At 37.3% G+C, this 15,065-nt stretch overlaps 1 protein-coding gene across 1 annotated transcript; it reads left to right on the top strand.

Annotated features, from left to right (window-relative positions):
- Nucleotides 1-219: 219 nt before the first annotated feature.
- LOC134823674 (uncharacterized) lies at nucleotides 220-13,615 on the top strand. The gene is made up of 14 exons (XM_063835208.1): nucleotides 220-416; nucleotides 1,829-1,953; nucleotides 2,286-2,394; nucleotides 2,550-2,886; nucleotides 3,240-3,341; nucleotides 3,604-4,208; nucleotides 4,528-4,951; nucleotides 5,148-5,244; nucleotides 5,906-6,016; nucleotides 6,209-6,354; nucleotides 6,463-6,586; nucleotides 6,845-7,126; nucleotides 12,794-12,887; nucleotides 13,008-13,615. Exons 1-14 carry the CDS (start codon nucleotides 220-222, stop codon nucleotides 13,036-13,038), a joined length of 2,784 nt encoding a protein of 927 aa, XP_063691278.1. The 3' UTR covers nucleotides 13,039-13,615.
- Nucleotides 13,616-15,065: the final 1,450 nt, after the last annotated feature.

The raw sequence follows: 15,065 nt of genomic DNA on the forward strand, positions 1-15,065 counted from the left end.
TAAGTCCAGCAGTCAACGTAATCAAGCTTTACAATATACATGATATGACAACTCATTTGCAGTCACTGGACCTCGATTATGGAATGTAATGTAATCGGAGCTCCGGAGTGCCACATTGCTAGACAGTTTCAAAGTTGGTCTACGCCCTGCCAAACTCACCAAAACGTACCGAAACGTACGTACGTAATCCCAATACATATGCACACCATCGAGGATACTATGCAATTCAAAGCAGCTTTAACGAACTTTGTCAAGTCATTTCCGGAGGAGCCTCCAGCTCCAGGATACAGCCGTCGGAATGGAAACTCCTTGCTGGATTGGAGTGGTATGGTGATAAAACAATTTCTATACTGTCCGGGGATCGACTTCTTCGATGGCCCGATAGAGGATTCTATGAAGCCCAACAAAGTAACAAAGTACAGTAATGTATTCTGTGTAAATACACTCATAAATAATACTCCAATCCGGATTTTACAAAGTAAAGTAAGTACTAAGTAGTTATACTACTAGATTTGATTCGGAGTACTGGGTTACTGGGCGGCGCTCAGCCAGCAGCCTGTCAATGACCGCCTGTCAATGACAGCCTGTCATTCCGCCGAATCTCTATATCATATATGTTTATGAACATCATTTAATAGCCTGGGATCCCCTCGGGTGATTTCTGGGTCGGTTTCCTGTTTAACATGGCAACAGACCAGGGTGGTATAAGCACGAATGCAGGACTGACAGTGCTGAAGAAGGCTGCTCCCGGAAGTGCAGATAGCGGAGGTCACTGGACACTAGACATAGTATGCTATATAATAATATATCGGTCTGAATTTGCAATAGATACGTGCCTCCCATAATAATGTAAGATGTTCTATTTAGTCCAGCTATATTTTTCCTGATAAGAAGTTTAATCGAGGCAATATGCAATGGTATATTACCAGGAATACACACAGACAATATTATTAATAATGACTTTTTATTTTTATAACTTTAGATTAAGAAACACTAGACGTAGACCAGTCTAAACAAATTAGGATAAATTTTGATTCACGATGTCAATCCTTCGCATCTCGCCGATCTGCGAGAAGCATTATTTGATGCGCGCGCGACCCAGTAGTGCATCGCGCTACAAGATAAATTTTGGTTTCTCCAATTCGATTTTTGAGAAAAAATACATACAACAATTTATGAAAGCAACATGTAATGCATGTTTTTGTGATTTTGTCATCCTTAGCACTATAACGGGTGTATTGATGACTCGGATCAGTTTCTAACTCCGACTTTAGTTTCTAACTCCGACTTTAGTTTCTAACTCCGACTTTACTCCTGATCCAGAATATCGGAGTTTGCTAGGGTCTCCAGATGGCTAATTCAAATTGGTGTCTCCAGATGGCAAGGCATCAGGTTTCAACTCACTTTGTTCGGCGGAATTTCATGGACCGTGTACCACCTTTCTTACAACTGTATTGATCGCACACAAAAACAATTATTCCATGGCAACCGTCGCGTGTGATCTTATTGCCATTGATCACATGTACAGAATTTGTTTCATGCTAGTCTTTGTTGGTGTTCCGAGCTTCCTTCCGTCTGGCTCAGTACTAAACTCATTCTTGAAAATTGAAATTTACTCTACTATTTGAACATTTAGCAGGATCGACTAAGCGAGCATGGATCCTGATGTTTTGCTTTTTTTTGCGTACTGTTGATGTTAGGCCCAAGGGATTTGATAGACCATATTATATCTTTCAATCACCTTCGTATACCATCAATTTGCTGTTTAAATTTGTTTCAGTAATCAATTTATTTATCCCAAAAGGGGTTACATTTTTTCTTCTTTTAGAAGTACAGTCCAAAGTAAAGTGCTACTGCAGATAGCTGTGCAGATGATACGGTTATTATCTACAATATTGCCTTGGTTAGGCTTCTTTCTTGTTCGGGAAGCAACATGTGATGACTCAGACCAAGGTTTCTATTTTCTAGTATTATGTTAAATATGTTATTTATCTTTACATTTTATGTAACATTTATTTTTAATCAATTATAGCATCTCTATCATTTGCAACGGGTAATCGCGGGAAGTGGTGGGTACGGTTAGCAGCATACATTTCTAACTTTGCAATCGTATAAAACGTTTCGTCGATGTATAATTCGATTGTAGATGAATAGTATTAAATTTGAATATGTAGTTGCAATATTAAAAAACATTAAAAAACAATACACCTTGCTGCTCGCAGTAAGTTTATAATTATATCATTCTCATTTAATGAATATCATCAAATAATGCAGCTATTCTTCAGAGGCTACATTACAACTGTTACTCAATTCGTCTCCAGTAACACAGCTTGTCTCCGGTTTCAAGCTAACGTTGGAGTGTGATATTGCCGGTGGAGCGAAATCGATTAATTGGTCAGTTACAATACTATATGAATGTACTCTGTTATCGGCTTCATGAAATTCTCCCTAAGACTAAGTTTCTTTGAGTAATAGCCACAATGAATTAGATGTCTATAATCATAAGATTTAAATCAAATCTCATTGAAATAATTGTAACGGTTTGTAAGGTTTCAAAACGACGAAAAGTTAACAGTCTACGAAGAGGTATCCAAAAAGAAAGTGGAATCAAATGATGAACTCATCGAAAAGATGACAATATCACTGATAACGAACAACGATAACAATGACCCGGTGTATAATCAATTTAAGTGTCAAGGGATGATATCGGACGAGACAAATTTCAATTCCAACAGTATTCTTCTTCAAGTGTTTCCTGCTAAAACTACAAAGGTTCCTGCAGATAAAGAACATACTTATGAGGATGAGTCCCACGAGTTTGTGTGTCAGTTCCCAAACGGTGATGTGCCGACTACGTACACTGTATCGTGGGAATTTAATAAACAAGTAAGAGTGGAAAAACTTCTTCACCCTTAACTTTCATTTACTCCCAAATCACAACCAAATTTTTATCGATTTCGAAGTTTTTAGTTCAATTTCATACAGGATAATCGTAGATCTCAAACTGCAAGTAAAGATTACCTATATTATTATCCCTGAAACAAAGAAATTCCGAAATAAATCATGGTCAAAATCGTGTATACAAATACAATGGATATAAAATTTTTTTAAATGTTCATTATCAAACTATCTTCCAAATATACCGGGGCATACCACTAACTAAAATCATGTCTGATGCTGAAAAAAGGGCATTACTCACGGAAACCAGTACACATTGTTTACTGGTCCAACTTTCACAGAGTATGGTGGATCAAACCTGGTACACAATTGACACCAAAGTGACCAAACCAACTCTTGCTGATGGAAATACAGTCATCGAAACTATTTTTAAGATAACCAAGGTAAGATACAAATTATTATTATCATTTAATTACAACAAGTATTACAGTAATACCCCGATTTACCGCGGAGTTTGGGAGAAAGGAAATAGCCGTGGTAAATCGAGGTTTGCGGTAAATCGGGGCATTGCGTGGTAAATCGGGGTTTTACTTTATTAGGTAGAAATATGCACAAAATGTTTCCCTCGATAATAGTAACGTGAGTACTCACTATGTAACCAGTCACGTCATCAATCAAACTGTAAACAAAGTCCTTAACATCCAGGTAGATGCAGGAGCCAACGGAGAGTACTCTTGTTCCATTACCTGGCCGGATGATGGAGTTGTCATTAGTTCTGGAGAAATAACACTGGCAGTGCGATTAATATCAGATACTACAGAAGCATTCTCCATGTCCTCTGGATTCCCTGCAATGTTCATGTGCTCCGCAGTAGGTGACAAAGTTGCTGCCATAACATTTTCAATTACAGATGCAGTTACGGACATGTCACGTGATGTAACAGTGGTGGTAACAGAATCCGTTGATGATCAACAAAGAGTTACCACAGTTGGGAATTTGGACCTCAGTCAGCTCACAGCTAGCTCTTTTATTAATTGTGCTGTTCAGTGGGATGGTGATGCAACCATTCTCACATCCAACCCAAATCTTGTGACTGTCATGTCAGTCGATATCACCGATAAAGGGGTCGGAAAAAAGAGATCCGATGGATGGGTTGCTGAAAAGGTGTATCTGGAGCTTAAGTGTATAGCTGATGTGCAGCTACCTCATCATTTACCATATTGGGTGTATCCTAACCCTGATTTTGAATGGATGCTACGTACAGAAAAATCATCTAAGTGGGTTAAAATTGTGGACAGCGATGATATCGAGTGAGTCCAGTGATTTAAACGGTTTTGTTACTGCTAATATCTAGTGATGGAATTGAAAATGTCACGATGAAATTATATGATAAACCGATATTAATACTACCAGAAATAAATCTTAATCTTAATTACCGAGTCTATAGCTAACAATTGTTACTATAAATAAGAAATAACAGTCACAGTTGACACCATATGATATAATCCCAAATCTTATATGTACAGAGTACATACAATATACACATACATGTATGTATTATGTTTGAACCTATTTTTTATTGCAATTTTTCCTTCATTAAAATGCAATAGATAACCAAATGATACCCAGATTTACGATCAAGAGTTCGAAAACGTATGGCGACAGACTTATGAGTGCTCTAACTCTTGGCCCAATACAGATTGAACACAATAAATACGATGTAAAATGTAACGTCGACTATCACAGCAATGTTGAGCAAAATTTTCAGGGAGGAAAGGTATCATCAGAGGAATTTGAAGTAAAAGTGATGCACATCAAGTCTTTCTTGGTTGTCTCTGATGACACCATCGTTGTGGGCGAGGATTTTGATCTTGTATGCTTGGCTTATGGGCCTCCTGATTCCAAACAGGAGATCGAATTGTTAAACAATTCAGAGGGCAAATTCTATCATTTCCACACTAAAGTGTATGACGGGGACGGGGAGAATTACCGCGAAGATTTCACAGTGAACGCAGAATATGTTGTATTAGATGGGGCCAATCTCACTTGCCAGGTAAGTTCTTGATGTAACTTTATTGTATTTTTTAGTACTCATTGGTCAATATTATTCCACTAATAACTTTGCATTTTTGTTATTCTCAGATGCCCTAGTAACAAATCAAGATTGTTAGTCGAATTGATATAGCCGTGCTTTAAAATTGAATCATGTACAAATACATTTGTTCTGATAGATACCTTTATTCGGTTAGGTCGGATTTGAAGATTACTCATTTAACGTAAGTAAATCGTTACTAGTGAAATCATACTACGATTGCACCAAAGCTCCGATATCGTCCTTCGACACATGTAAGAATGTACATTGTACCTTATCGGTCGTAATTATCACGGACAACTTTTTCACGGACCATATTTTTCACGGACATAATTATTTACGATCATGACCGCCCAAACATTTCCAAAAAATTGTGAAAATGTTTGGTGATTTATTAAGAAGTGTTTTACTCTTTTTCTGAATTCTAGAATGTGACTGAGGTGTGATTATATTTGTCCTCGTATACTAATAAGCTAATATAGTAAACGGCTACACACATATCATTATCTACGCATATGTAGGGACACACACACTAAGATTAATGGATATAATTTCCGGACTTTATTATTCACGGACCTTAATGCCACAGACATTATTTTCACTGACATAATTATTCATGTTAAAGTCTTCAACGTGAAAGCAATGTCCGCGATAATCATGACCGATAAGGTAATCATTAACTTAACACTATTATAGTGTTATTGAATGATTAAGAGTGAAATTGAATTTTAATCGAAAATATTATTATAATGATATTTCCGATTAACATTAAAATTCAATTTCACTCTAAATCATTCAATATTAATAACAGCAGGAGAAGATGATACTGACAGAGTTAAAAATAATTACATCTTATATTATCGCGATCGAGGCTACTTTTTTCATAACTGATGGCATATAAACTATCTTCCTCAGTACCGCCGGTACTACCGGGAATGTCAATTGAGTACACAGATGATAAAGGGGACAGAACAGCTAAAGTAATTTGTCCTGATGATGATGTCCACGGGAAATACATAATAGATGGTAAGAAAGACCTATAGAAACTGCGGCCATAATCCAGTATCTAACTTGTAATGTTAACCTTACCTATAAATAACCTCATATATGAGAGGCCAAAATTTTGTTGTCTGAGACACAAATTTTGAATGTTGGAGGGCAGGGTGCAGTTGTGATTGGTCATTGTTCTTCATTATCTCTAAATACCTTACTTTTCAGGCACCGATTACGTCAAGGAGGAATCATTTTGCTCAAAGCGCACTGGCGCCTACGAACCACCTCAACTTGCATCGTGCAAATTTGTGTATCCCTTCGTCCATGGAACGTATGAGCAAGTTTGGGATCTTCAAAAAGCTGATTTCACGGTCAGTTTCCACTCCACACAAGCTTTCATATTCTAATTACATTTCTAAAATGTTTTAAACCTATATCACCTTCATTAAAACGCTTTAATTCTATATAAATTAAAATAGGTTTGCGAATATGAAGACACTAATGAAGACTACTACTACTCTTCAACGCAAATATGGAAAAATTTAGTTACAAGATCAGATAAATGTGGTACTCACATAGTGGTACCATGTCTCCAAACTAACGGTATTTACATTGTTTACATAATTATGCTGACAACAAAGTGGTGATTGTCTTAGCTTTCATGTAATGATTATTTCTTTTTCCATGGTCAATTTTAGATCTGGATTCTGTTTATGATAAAAATATTTTCTATCTACGTATGTGAAATTCAAATAACGTTTACACAATTATAGCGATATTAATTCATAATAATAAATCTGTGATGTTGTATTCAATTTCATAGGTATTTTATGTTCGGATACTGCATTAACATCTCTTCAGAATGCACGTTAGTGGATGTAAGAGGGAAAACTGGTTGTCGCTGGAACGATGAGACAAAAGCACTAACCATCTTCTACACAGTTAAACTAACAAATAAAGTGTGGACAGAAAAAGAAAGGGACGCTCTTGTAAACTTGCCTTTGACTGACTACCGGGGCGTGCCTTTGGCTGTAGAAACAAAGATTCCGTTTTATGATTGTTCTGGGGCTGAATGGAGATCCCGGATCAAATTCAAGTATCTCGGTAGGATGGAGTTTGATGCTGATTCCAATACGGTCATTGGTAAGAATAGTAATCACCTGTTCTTGTGTTTGTGAGCTGGTGTTGGAATTCGAGTAATTTCTTCAAAAGTTTCAATATCATGCTTTTATAATTTATAACCAAACATATGGTACTACTAAATATTGTACTACTAAATATGGTACAACTAAATATGGTACTACTAAATATGGTACTTCATTGATTGTCATTAAAAGCTGGACGGTGCCAGGCGGACGGCGGTTCTAATGACCAATTAAAACATATAAAATAATAGTGAATAATTTATAATATTTGATGGACAGCGCTGTGACTTGATAACGAAACCTTGACTGGGCGCTTCGATTTCTCTTTACGAATCTTTCCTATACTATCATGGTAGCCTGCAGAGTAGGTTTTACTTTTAGTCCTATCTCCTGGAATATCTCCTGTACCCGCTCTTCAACATTCTCGTCCTTCTGTTCTGGCAGTCCAAATAATACAACGTTCCTGCTCCGACCCTCCTCCTGGGACCTGGATGTTACCTGGGGACCCTGCAGGCTATTATGTTCATAAACATAGAATATAGATTCGGCGGAATGACAGGCTGAGCGAGTCTGGCAGACCATAACGTTCTCCGCAGCAGCTTCACTGTATGACTTGAACTGTTCATTCAAGTTGCTCTCCACTGAAGACTTGACCACAGTCTTTACTCATACTGCGTCGAGCTGCTTGTCCTTCATGTTGTGGACAACCTGCTCCTGTAATACTAATTAGCTGATTACCGCCACGTCTGATTCTCGATAACTATTAGCTGGCTCTTGATGGAGCTCAGCTCAGCCTTCAGCTGTTTCATTTTTTCCGCCTGAAACCGCACAAAGTGGAACGATTCAGAAAACAATAATACCAAAGTGTCCTTCATCCTAGAGCCAGTCTTAGGGTAGGTTCTTTCAATTGCAATGGCCTCGGAAACCCCGAGAAACGTAGATCGGTTCTTGGTTGGCTACTAGCTAAACCAGAAGATATTATTATGGTACAAGAATCTCACTCTGTAGTTGAAACGGAAGACTTCTGGAGGACAATCTGGGGGGGGGAGATATTTATTTCAATCATGGTACCTCTAAGTCCACTGGGGTTACATTCCTGGTCAAACCCAATTCTAATATTAAAATTTGCAGTCACAGGATCATCACACAGGGACGTGTATCACTGTTAGAAATTGAGAAGGATTCCATCAAGTATTGCTTGGTAAACGTCTATTGTCCTAATAGCAATGATACTTATGTTGTAGAGAACTTGTTCCTGGAAACTCTAGGACGTACAAGGGATGATTATCGTATCTTGGCTGGGGACTGGAATACTATCTTAAATAATAATCTTGATAAATATGGTGGTAATAGTTCCCACAGTAATACTAAGCGTCAGCAATATTTGAACCAGGTGACCGCTGATCATGGCATCAGTGATATCTTCCGTCTTAGTAGGGGTAATGAGCGTGTTTATACTCACGTAAATAAACAGCACAAAACCCAAACACGCCTAGATTTCTTCCTTATAGATGATAGTCTGGTTAATTATCCGGTCTGTAACGCAGATATTAGTCATGGTTTTCGATCTGATCACAGCTACATTTCATTATCTCTACAGGGTTCCCCCATTAAACGTGGAATAGGATATTGGAAACTTAATAATAGCCATCTAAATAATGAGTCGTTTTTGAGTAATGTACGGGAGATTATCAATGAAACTGCTGACAGTAATTTTGATTCGTACTCGGGACTCTGGGACGTGATTAAAATGAAAATTAAAGATTTTGCGATCAGATTCGGAAAAAAAGAAAAGAAAGAAAAAGTTGCAAAAAAGAAAAAAATATCCTCTGATATTGAAGAGGTTAAAAAGATAACTGATTTTATGCAGAAAGATGATCTGCGCAAAAAATTGTATGACTTGGAATCCCAGCTTGATGGTATCATTAAAGCTGAGGTTAACGGGGCCATGACCAGGTCTAGGATTCAGTGGACAGAGGAGGGTGAAAGGTCCACCAAATATTTCTTCGGGCTGGAGAAAAGTAGAGCAAAAAAAAAGTCTATTACCAAACTTATTAACAGCGATCAGAGTGTACTACGCACACAGCAGGATATTTCTGAGCACGTAGTTAACTTTTATCAGGACATCTTTAGCTCTACGAATCCAAACGAGCATGAAATAACCGATTATATTAATTCCAGTAACCTAGATACTATTGATCAGGAGAACGCGGATAGGTTAGATAGGCCAATTTCCCTCCTGGAGATGGATAGTATTATCAGTAAATTTAAGAAAAATAAATCTCCAGGGTGGGACGGCCTCACTGCTGAATTCTACAAAGTATTCTGGGAGGACATTAAGAATATCCTATTTAACTCCTTTTTAGAGTCGGTTGATAATGGGGTTATGTCACCTTCACAACGTCTAGGAATTATAACACTTATCCCGAAACCTAAAACCCCCATTGAGTTAAACTATATAAAGAACTGGCGACCAATCACCCTTTTGAATGTAGACTATAAGATATTCACTCATATTATAAAAAATAGGATCTTAAGTTCACTTCCAACACTTATTAGTACAGCCCAATCCGGGTTTCAAAAAGGGAAGAGTACCAGCGATAATCTGATCTTAATGTATCTAACCTTAGAACATTACCATGAGAACCAAGAGGATACTGGTATGATTATGCAGGTCGACCTCCAACGGGCTTTCGACTCGGTCGAACATAAGTTTCTTTTCAGTGTCTTGGAAGGTATGGGGTTTGGAAATTATTTAATCAACTTGGTGAGAGTGGCATTTCACGCTGGTATGAGTTACGCTAACGTTAACGGACACCTTAGCAGCCCTGTTCACATACTTCGTGGCGTCCATCAGGGGAGCCCCCTTTCCCCAATTCTTTTCCTCCTAGTGTCCCAGGTACTTAGTAATAAGCTACAGTATAACCCTTATATTAAAGGCCTCAGCATTAATGGTATCGACATACTCATGAGTCTGTTTGCTGATGACACGGATCTGTACCTGGATCCCTCCCAGGCTTGCGTAGATGCAGTTATCCTAGAGCTCAACCTGTTCGGTCAGCACTCAGGCTGTAAGCCCAACATCAGTAAAACTAAGTGCATACCTTTAGGAGCTACCAGAGACAACACTAGTCTTCGAAATTACCTTACCAGTACATACGGGGAAGACATGGTAGCTAACGAGTTTACAGCATTAGGAGTCAAGTTCGACAACACGTCTAGTGGAGCTGATCTCTGCAAAATGAACTACCACAGTAAACTTAGTAACGCCAGCACCGCTATCAACACTTGGAGTAAGAGAGACTTAACTCTGATAGGAAAGTGTACAATTGTTAAATCTCTTATTCTTTCCCAGTTCACTTACCTTATCATACCACTAGAAACTCCTGATACTAACACCATCAGTAAAATAGACACTATGATATTTCACTTCTTGTGGGGTTGTAAGAGGGATAAGTTGAAACGTGATATTGTTACTTCTCCTCGTGAATGTGGGGGTCTAGGTCTCTTCTATACTAACGATTTTATTATAGGTTTAAAAGTGTCACTTATAGGAAAAGTTATCGATCCTAATTTCCAACATGCCTGGAAAAATATTATCATCAATCAGCTTTTACACCCAAATATACCAACTGTGTGTATAGAAAACTGTCTCACATTAAAGAATACTGGTTTTACCTTTAACCTTCTTCGCCATTATAAGCTTTGGAAGTCTATTTCTTCACAGTCAAGTAAGAGTACAGTCAACCACTGTGTGTGGGGAAGCGACGTAATAACGGACATTGGCTCCAAGCTCTGGAACGATATTCTTATTGATAGAAATATCATCTATCTTTCTGATTTCGTTTCAGAGGAAGGTAACCTCTTAAGTTTTCAGCAATTTCTGAGAAAGTGGGGCCAAACAAGTAGTATAATCTCTTCGACTCAATATGCGAGTATAAAATTGGGAATACGTCGATTTAATAATACCGATACGTTTACAAGTAACATTACATTTATCGATACCCAACTTTCACTTCGCTTTTGGGGAGGTAGGAATACCCCCAACTCTAGAGATACTCCTCTCACTATCAAAGGTAGAAACATTAGAGATACCATGTCTAAGCGTTTAGATCCCAGCACCCTTCCTCCAATGAGGAACTGGAGTGCTAACCTCTCCTTAACGGATATTGATTGGATTAGTATTTTTACGGATATTTTTACTTCTTTCTCAAATAACTTCAAACTTATTCAGTACCAATATAAGCTCCTTCACCGGATTAGTACTTGTCGGTACATGAGATATAAAATGAAGATTGAAAAAGATAGTCCAAATTGCTCGTTATGTAATCACAACCTCGAAACTATCTCTCACATATTTATTGACTGTCCAGCCACAAGCTCTTTCCTACAGGGAGTAAATCTGTTTATTAGATCGAATATTGACGCAAATTATGACGACCCATATCGCCACTATTTGATTTGCTTAAATCACAGAGATAAAAGTGTTAACTTCATAAATTCGGTTTGCTGTTGGTTTATTGGAAGGAGTTTCCAGAACAAGGAACCCCTATAATTCTGGGAGCGTTATCTTAAACATCTTAAGCTTTTCTTATTAGGTGAAAAACCGGATATTATACGGTGCCTTAAAGACGTTATACCTTGATGACCATTTTATACCCAAAGTTCTGGATCCACTATACACTCTTGTTTATTTATTCTCTCGAAATTACAGCCGTGCCTTACCTTTACCCTTTATTTCACAAGTTGTAGCCAGTGGAGTTATCTCCACTACTAGTATTGATATAGAGTCATATTTAAAACCAGTAGTATCTCTCCTTTTTCTCTCCATCTTATGTGCATTTTATTACTCTATATCCACTGACTTTATTCGACGTATTATCTAAAAGAATAAAAAATTGTGTGCGTGTGTTTTTATATTTATTTTGCTACGGCGCATGTGAAACCCCAGGGCATCCAGCACCAGAGAAGCTGAAATGACACTCTCTGAACCCTTGGTGCCGCTCAGATTTTGCCTCTTGGCTGGTAAGCCGAGTCTTGATCGATTAACTCAGCTTCTTCGGTACAACACAGACCGGAGGGTACTATTAGCCGCTTTGCCGGTGGTATCCTCCTGGTGTCCTGGGGTTTGGCAGGTTCCTCATTTAAAAAAAAAAAAAAAAAAAAAAAAAAAAAAAAAAGCACGTTTACACACTGACACTGCTGACGACACGTCAGCTGGAGCAGTGCACCCGACTTGTTCCATCGCTTTAGGTATACAAGCAGAGAATTTCCCGAGCAGACCCTCCAACTCCTTGTCGTTAACAGCTGTAGCCATGGCTTAAAAGCTATCAGCACACACAGTAATCTCGCCGTTAAACAGTAAACTAGGCGAGATAAGCAAGCTGATAACCCTAATTCGAACCCTAAAGTGGTGTCAGAAATTTATTTGTTGTGTGATTTTTGCACCACTTGGGAATCCAAATTTTGGGACTTAAAGTTTTAATTCCTTGGCCAATTTTTAATTTCTTATTTTTAATACTGGTCAAAAAAGTGAACGGAAAAATTCAAATTTTTTCACTGTTCTCAAATTGATTCATAAAATCCATTTTTCGGCCAACAGTTAAAAAAACTGACCGAACTTTTCACAGCCGAAATTATGATTCTTACCCAAAATCTTGTGCAGAAAGAAAAAAAGGAAAAAGCCTCACTGGTCTGTACATTGGTATCGTTGTAGCGATTTTATTGGCAATTGGGGCAGCTATAGTCGTATATTACAGGTAAGATTGAAAATTAAAAAGCTGCAATAAAATGTATTGATCATACGATAGAAACTGATCCCTCAACTCTGATCTCTTGAAATTTGTGAGCTTAACACACAATATTCCCATACTGTCCAGAAAGGCGCTAATAGGAAGACTCAGGAATTAAACAGGAATCAGTGTAAACACCAAGAACTCAAAAATCGTGTGAGCGGTAGGGAGACAACCTTGAGCTTAAAGTTAATTACGATGTGTTGAGTAAGCCGTAAGGCAGATGCTACCTCATCAACAGCTCAAACTATATCTGAAACTATACTTACTATCAAACTGTTGATTGGACTCAAAAAGGATGATATTCGCTGTCATATCTTTTAATGATGTATAACTATTATAATATATGCCATGATGCATGATATTTAGCCGCAAAATCATTAATTATTGCAAAAAGTGATTGATCATCGATTTAAACCTGCATGCATATAAGTTATTTGCGTTATCAATAACCCAACTCTTTTTATTTAGCTTGAATTTATTTCATTTTTTGATGATGTAATTTCACTAATTGACAAGTGAATTTATTTTGATTATTAGATTTATTTTATATGAGCAAATTTGGTATCATGTAAACATGGTGTTGAGGAGTATGTTAAGTTGCATGCAGAATGTTACTAATAATAGATGTGGATTCTGGTGTAGTTGTACCATTGGGGAGTGTGTGTATTACTATACACAGATGTTTCGTTATTAATAATTATTATTATGAGTATTTTAACTAATTATAATTGAATATCATCAGTATTTTAACTAATTATAATTGAATATAATCAGTATTTTAACTAATTATTATGGATGAAATTATTTATCATTATCACTGTTCGGAGCTGTAGATTAGTTAATTAAAAAAATTTGACTGATATTGGTCAATAATCCAATAAGCAATAAGGTTTGCGTAGTATTCCATATTAGTATTACTATTACTTTGCATTCAAATTCGGATTTCGGGTACTAAATAATATTATACTTCCGTTTAGTTCCGTAAGTAGTGTAGTGCTTTTTAGTTTTACGACCACACCGCGCCGCAAACATTTTTTTTTTTTTTTTTTTTTTTTTTTTTTTTTTTTTTTTTTTTTTTTTTTTTAAATGCAACCTACTAAAACCAATGGGGCCCTCCCCGGGGTCATTACTCTCGCATTTGCGAGAGTCGTCCCTAAGGTGTGAAAGTAGGTCAAGATTTGTTCACACCAAGCCCTAGCATCGCTATTTGCTGACCATCTGCCTTCACTGAAGTATGTTTTTTTGAGAGTGGAGGCCGACCGTCAGCTTGGGATGCAGGGCCAAGTGGTCAACAACGTCAAGGCCCCCTTCCACATGGGCCATGTTGGTTTTGGCAGATACTGTGGTAATAAGATATGAAGTGAATGAGTGAAATGAAGTGATTGAAAAGGGTGTAAAAGAGGAAGAGCTTGTAAGGTAGTTTAGGAATGGAAGGAAGCAGGGCATGTACTACAAAAAAACAGTTAGTAGTACTGTAGGATAGTAACAATAACCATTGATAATAAATAACAAAGACAGCAATATAAATGGGGTGGACAATTTGCCCTAATCGGCCAAGATCGACACAATAGAACTTTTGTGGCCTATTTTGTCACCAGTAAGTGAAAGTTTAAGAAGTTTGATATATCCCTGCCAGATCGGCATGTCCCCTGCCTGAAATCTTTTGCTAATGTACCATTTGGCAACAATATTAAAATAATTTATAATTTGTGAAGTGTGATTACAAACTATAAAATTAATTTTATTGGGGTCTTTGTAATTTCTATCGATTTTCCTTTTTATAAAGTCTTCAAGTATTGTGATGAAGCTATTTGTGTGGATACAATGGAGATAGATATGAGGGATTGTTTCTAAGTATGTGTTACACAGGCTACACATGGGAGTATCTGTAACAATTTTCATTTTGTGTCTCATGTATCTACACGTCGTGATCCTCATTAAAAGCTTGTACTGGAATTGAATCAACTTAAAATTTTTAGATACTAAGAAAAATAGGTTGCTAAGAACGACCGCCCAATCTATTGGTTGATTATTTAGGTCAATAACCCATTGACGTAATGGGGACAGCTCGTTTGGGCAGATAGAGTCGTACATTTTATCCCGAATTTTACTTCCCTTCACCTGTCCAGTTACAGAATGTAA

The sequence above is a fragment of the Bolinopsis microptera genome, chromosome 11 (assembly GCF_026151205.1).
Source record: "Bolinopsis microptera isolate Bmic1 chromosome 11, MBARI_Bmic_1.0, whole genome shotgun sequence".
Taxonomy (NCBI): Eukaryota; Metazoa; Ctenophora; class Tentaculata; order Lobata; family Bolinopsidae; genus Bolinopsis; species Bolinopsis microptera.

Coding starts and splice junctions, on each gene's coding strand:
- LOC134823674 (XM_063835208.1), top strand. CDS start 220: ATGCAATTCAAAGCAGCTTTAACGAACTTTGTCAAGTCATTTCCGGAG. Junction 2,887..3,239: donor CGTGGGAATTTAATAAACAA/GTAAGAGTGGAA, acceptor CAACTTTCACAG/AGTATGGTGGATCAAACCTG. Junction 5,245..5,905: donor GATATCGTCCTTCGACACAT/GTAAGAATGTAC, acceptor TATCTTCCTCAG/TACCGCCGGTACTACCGGGA.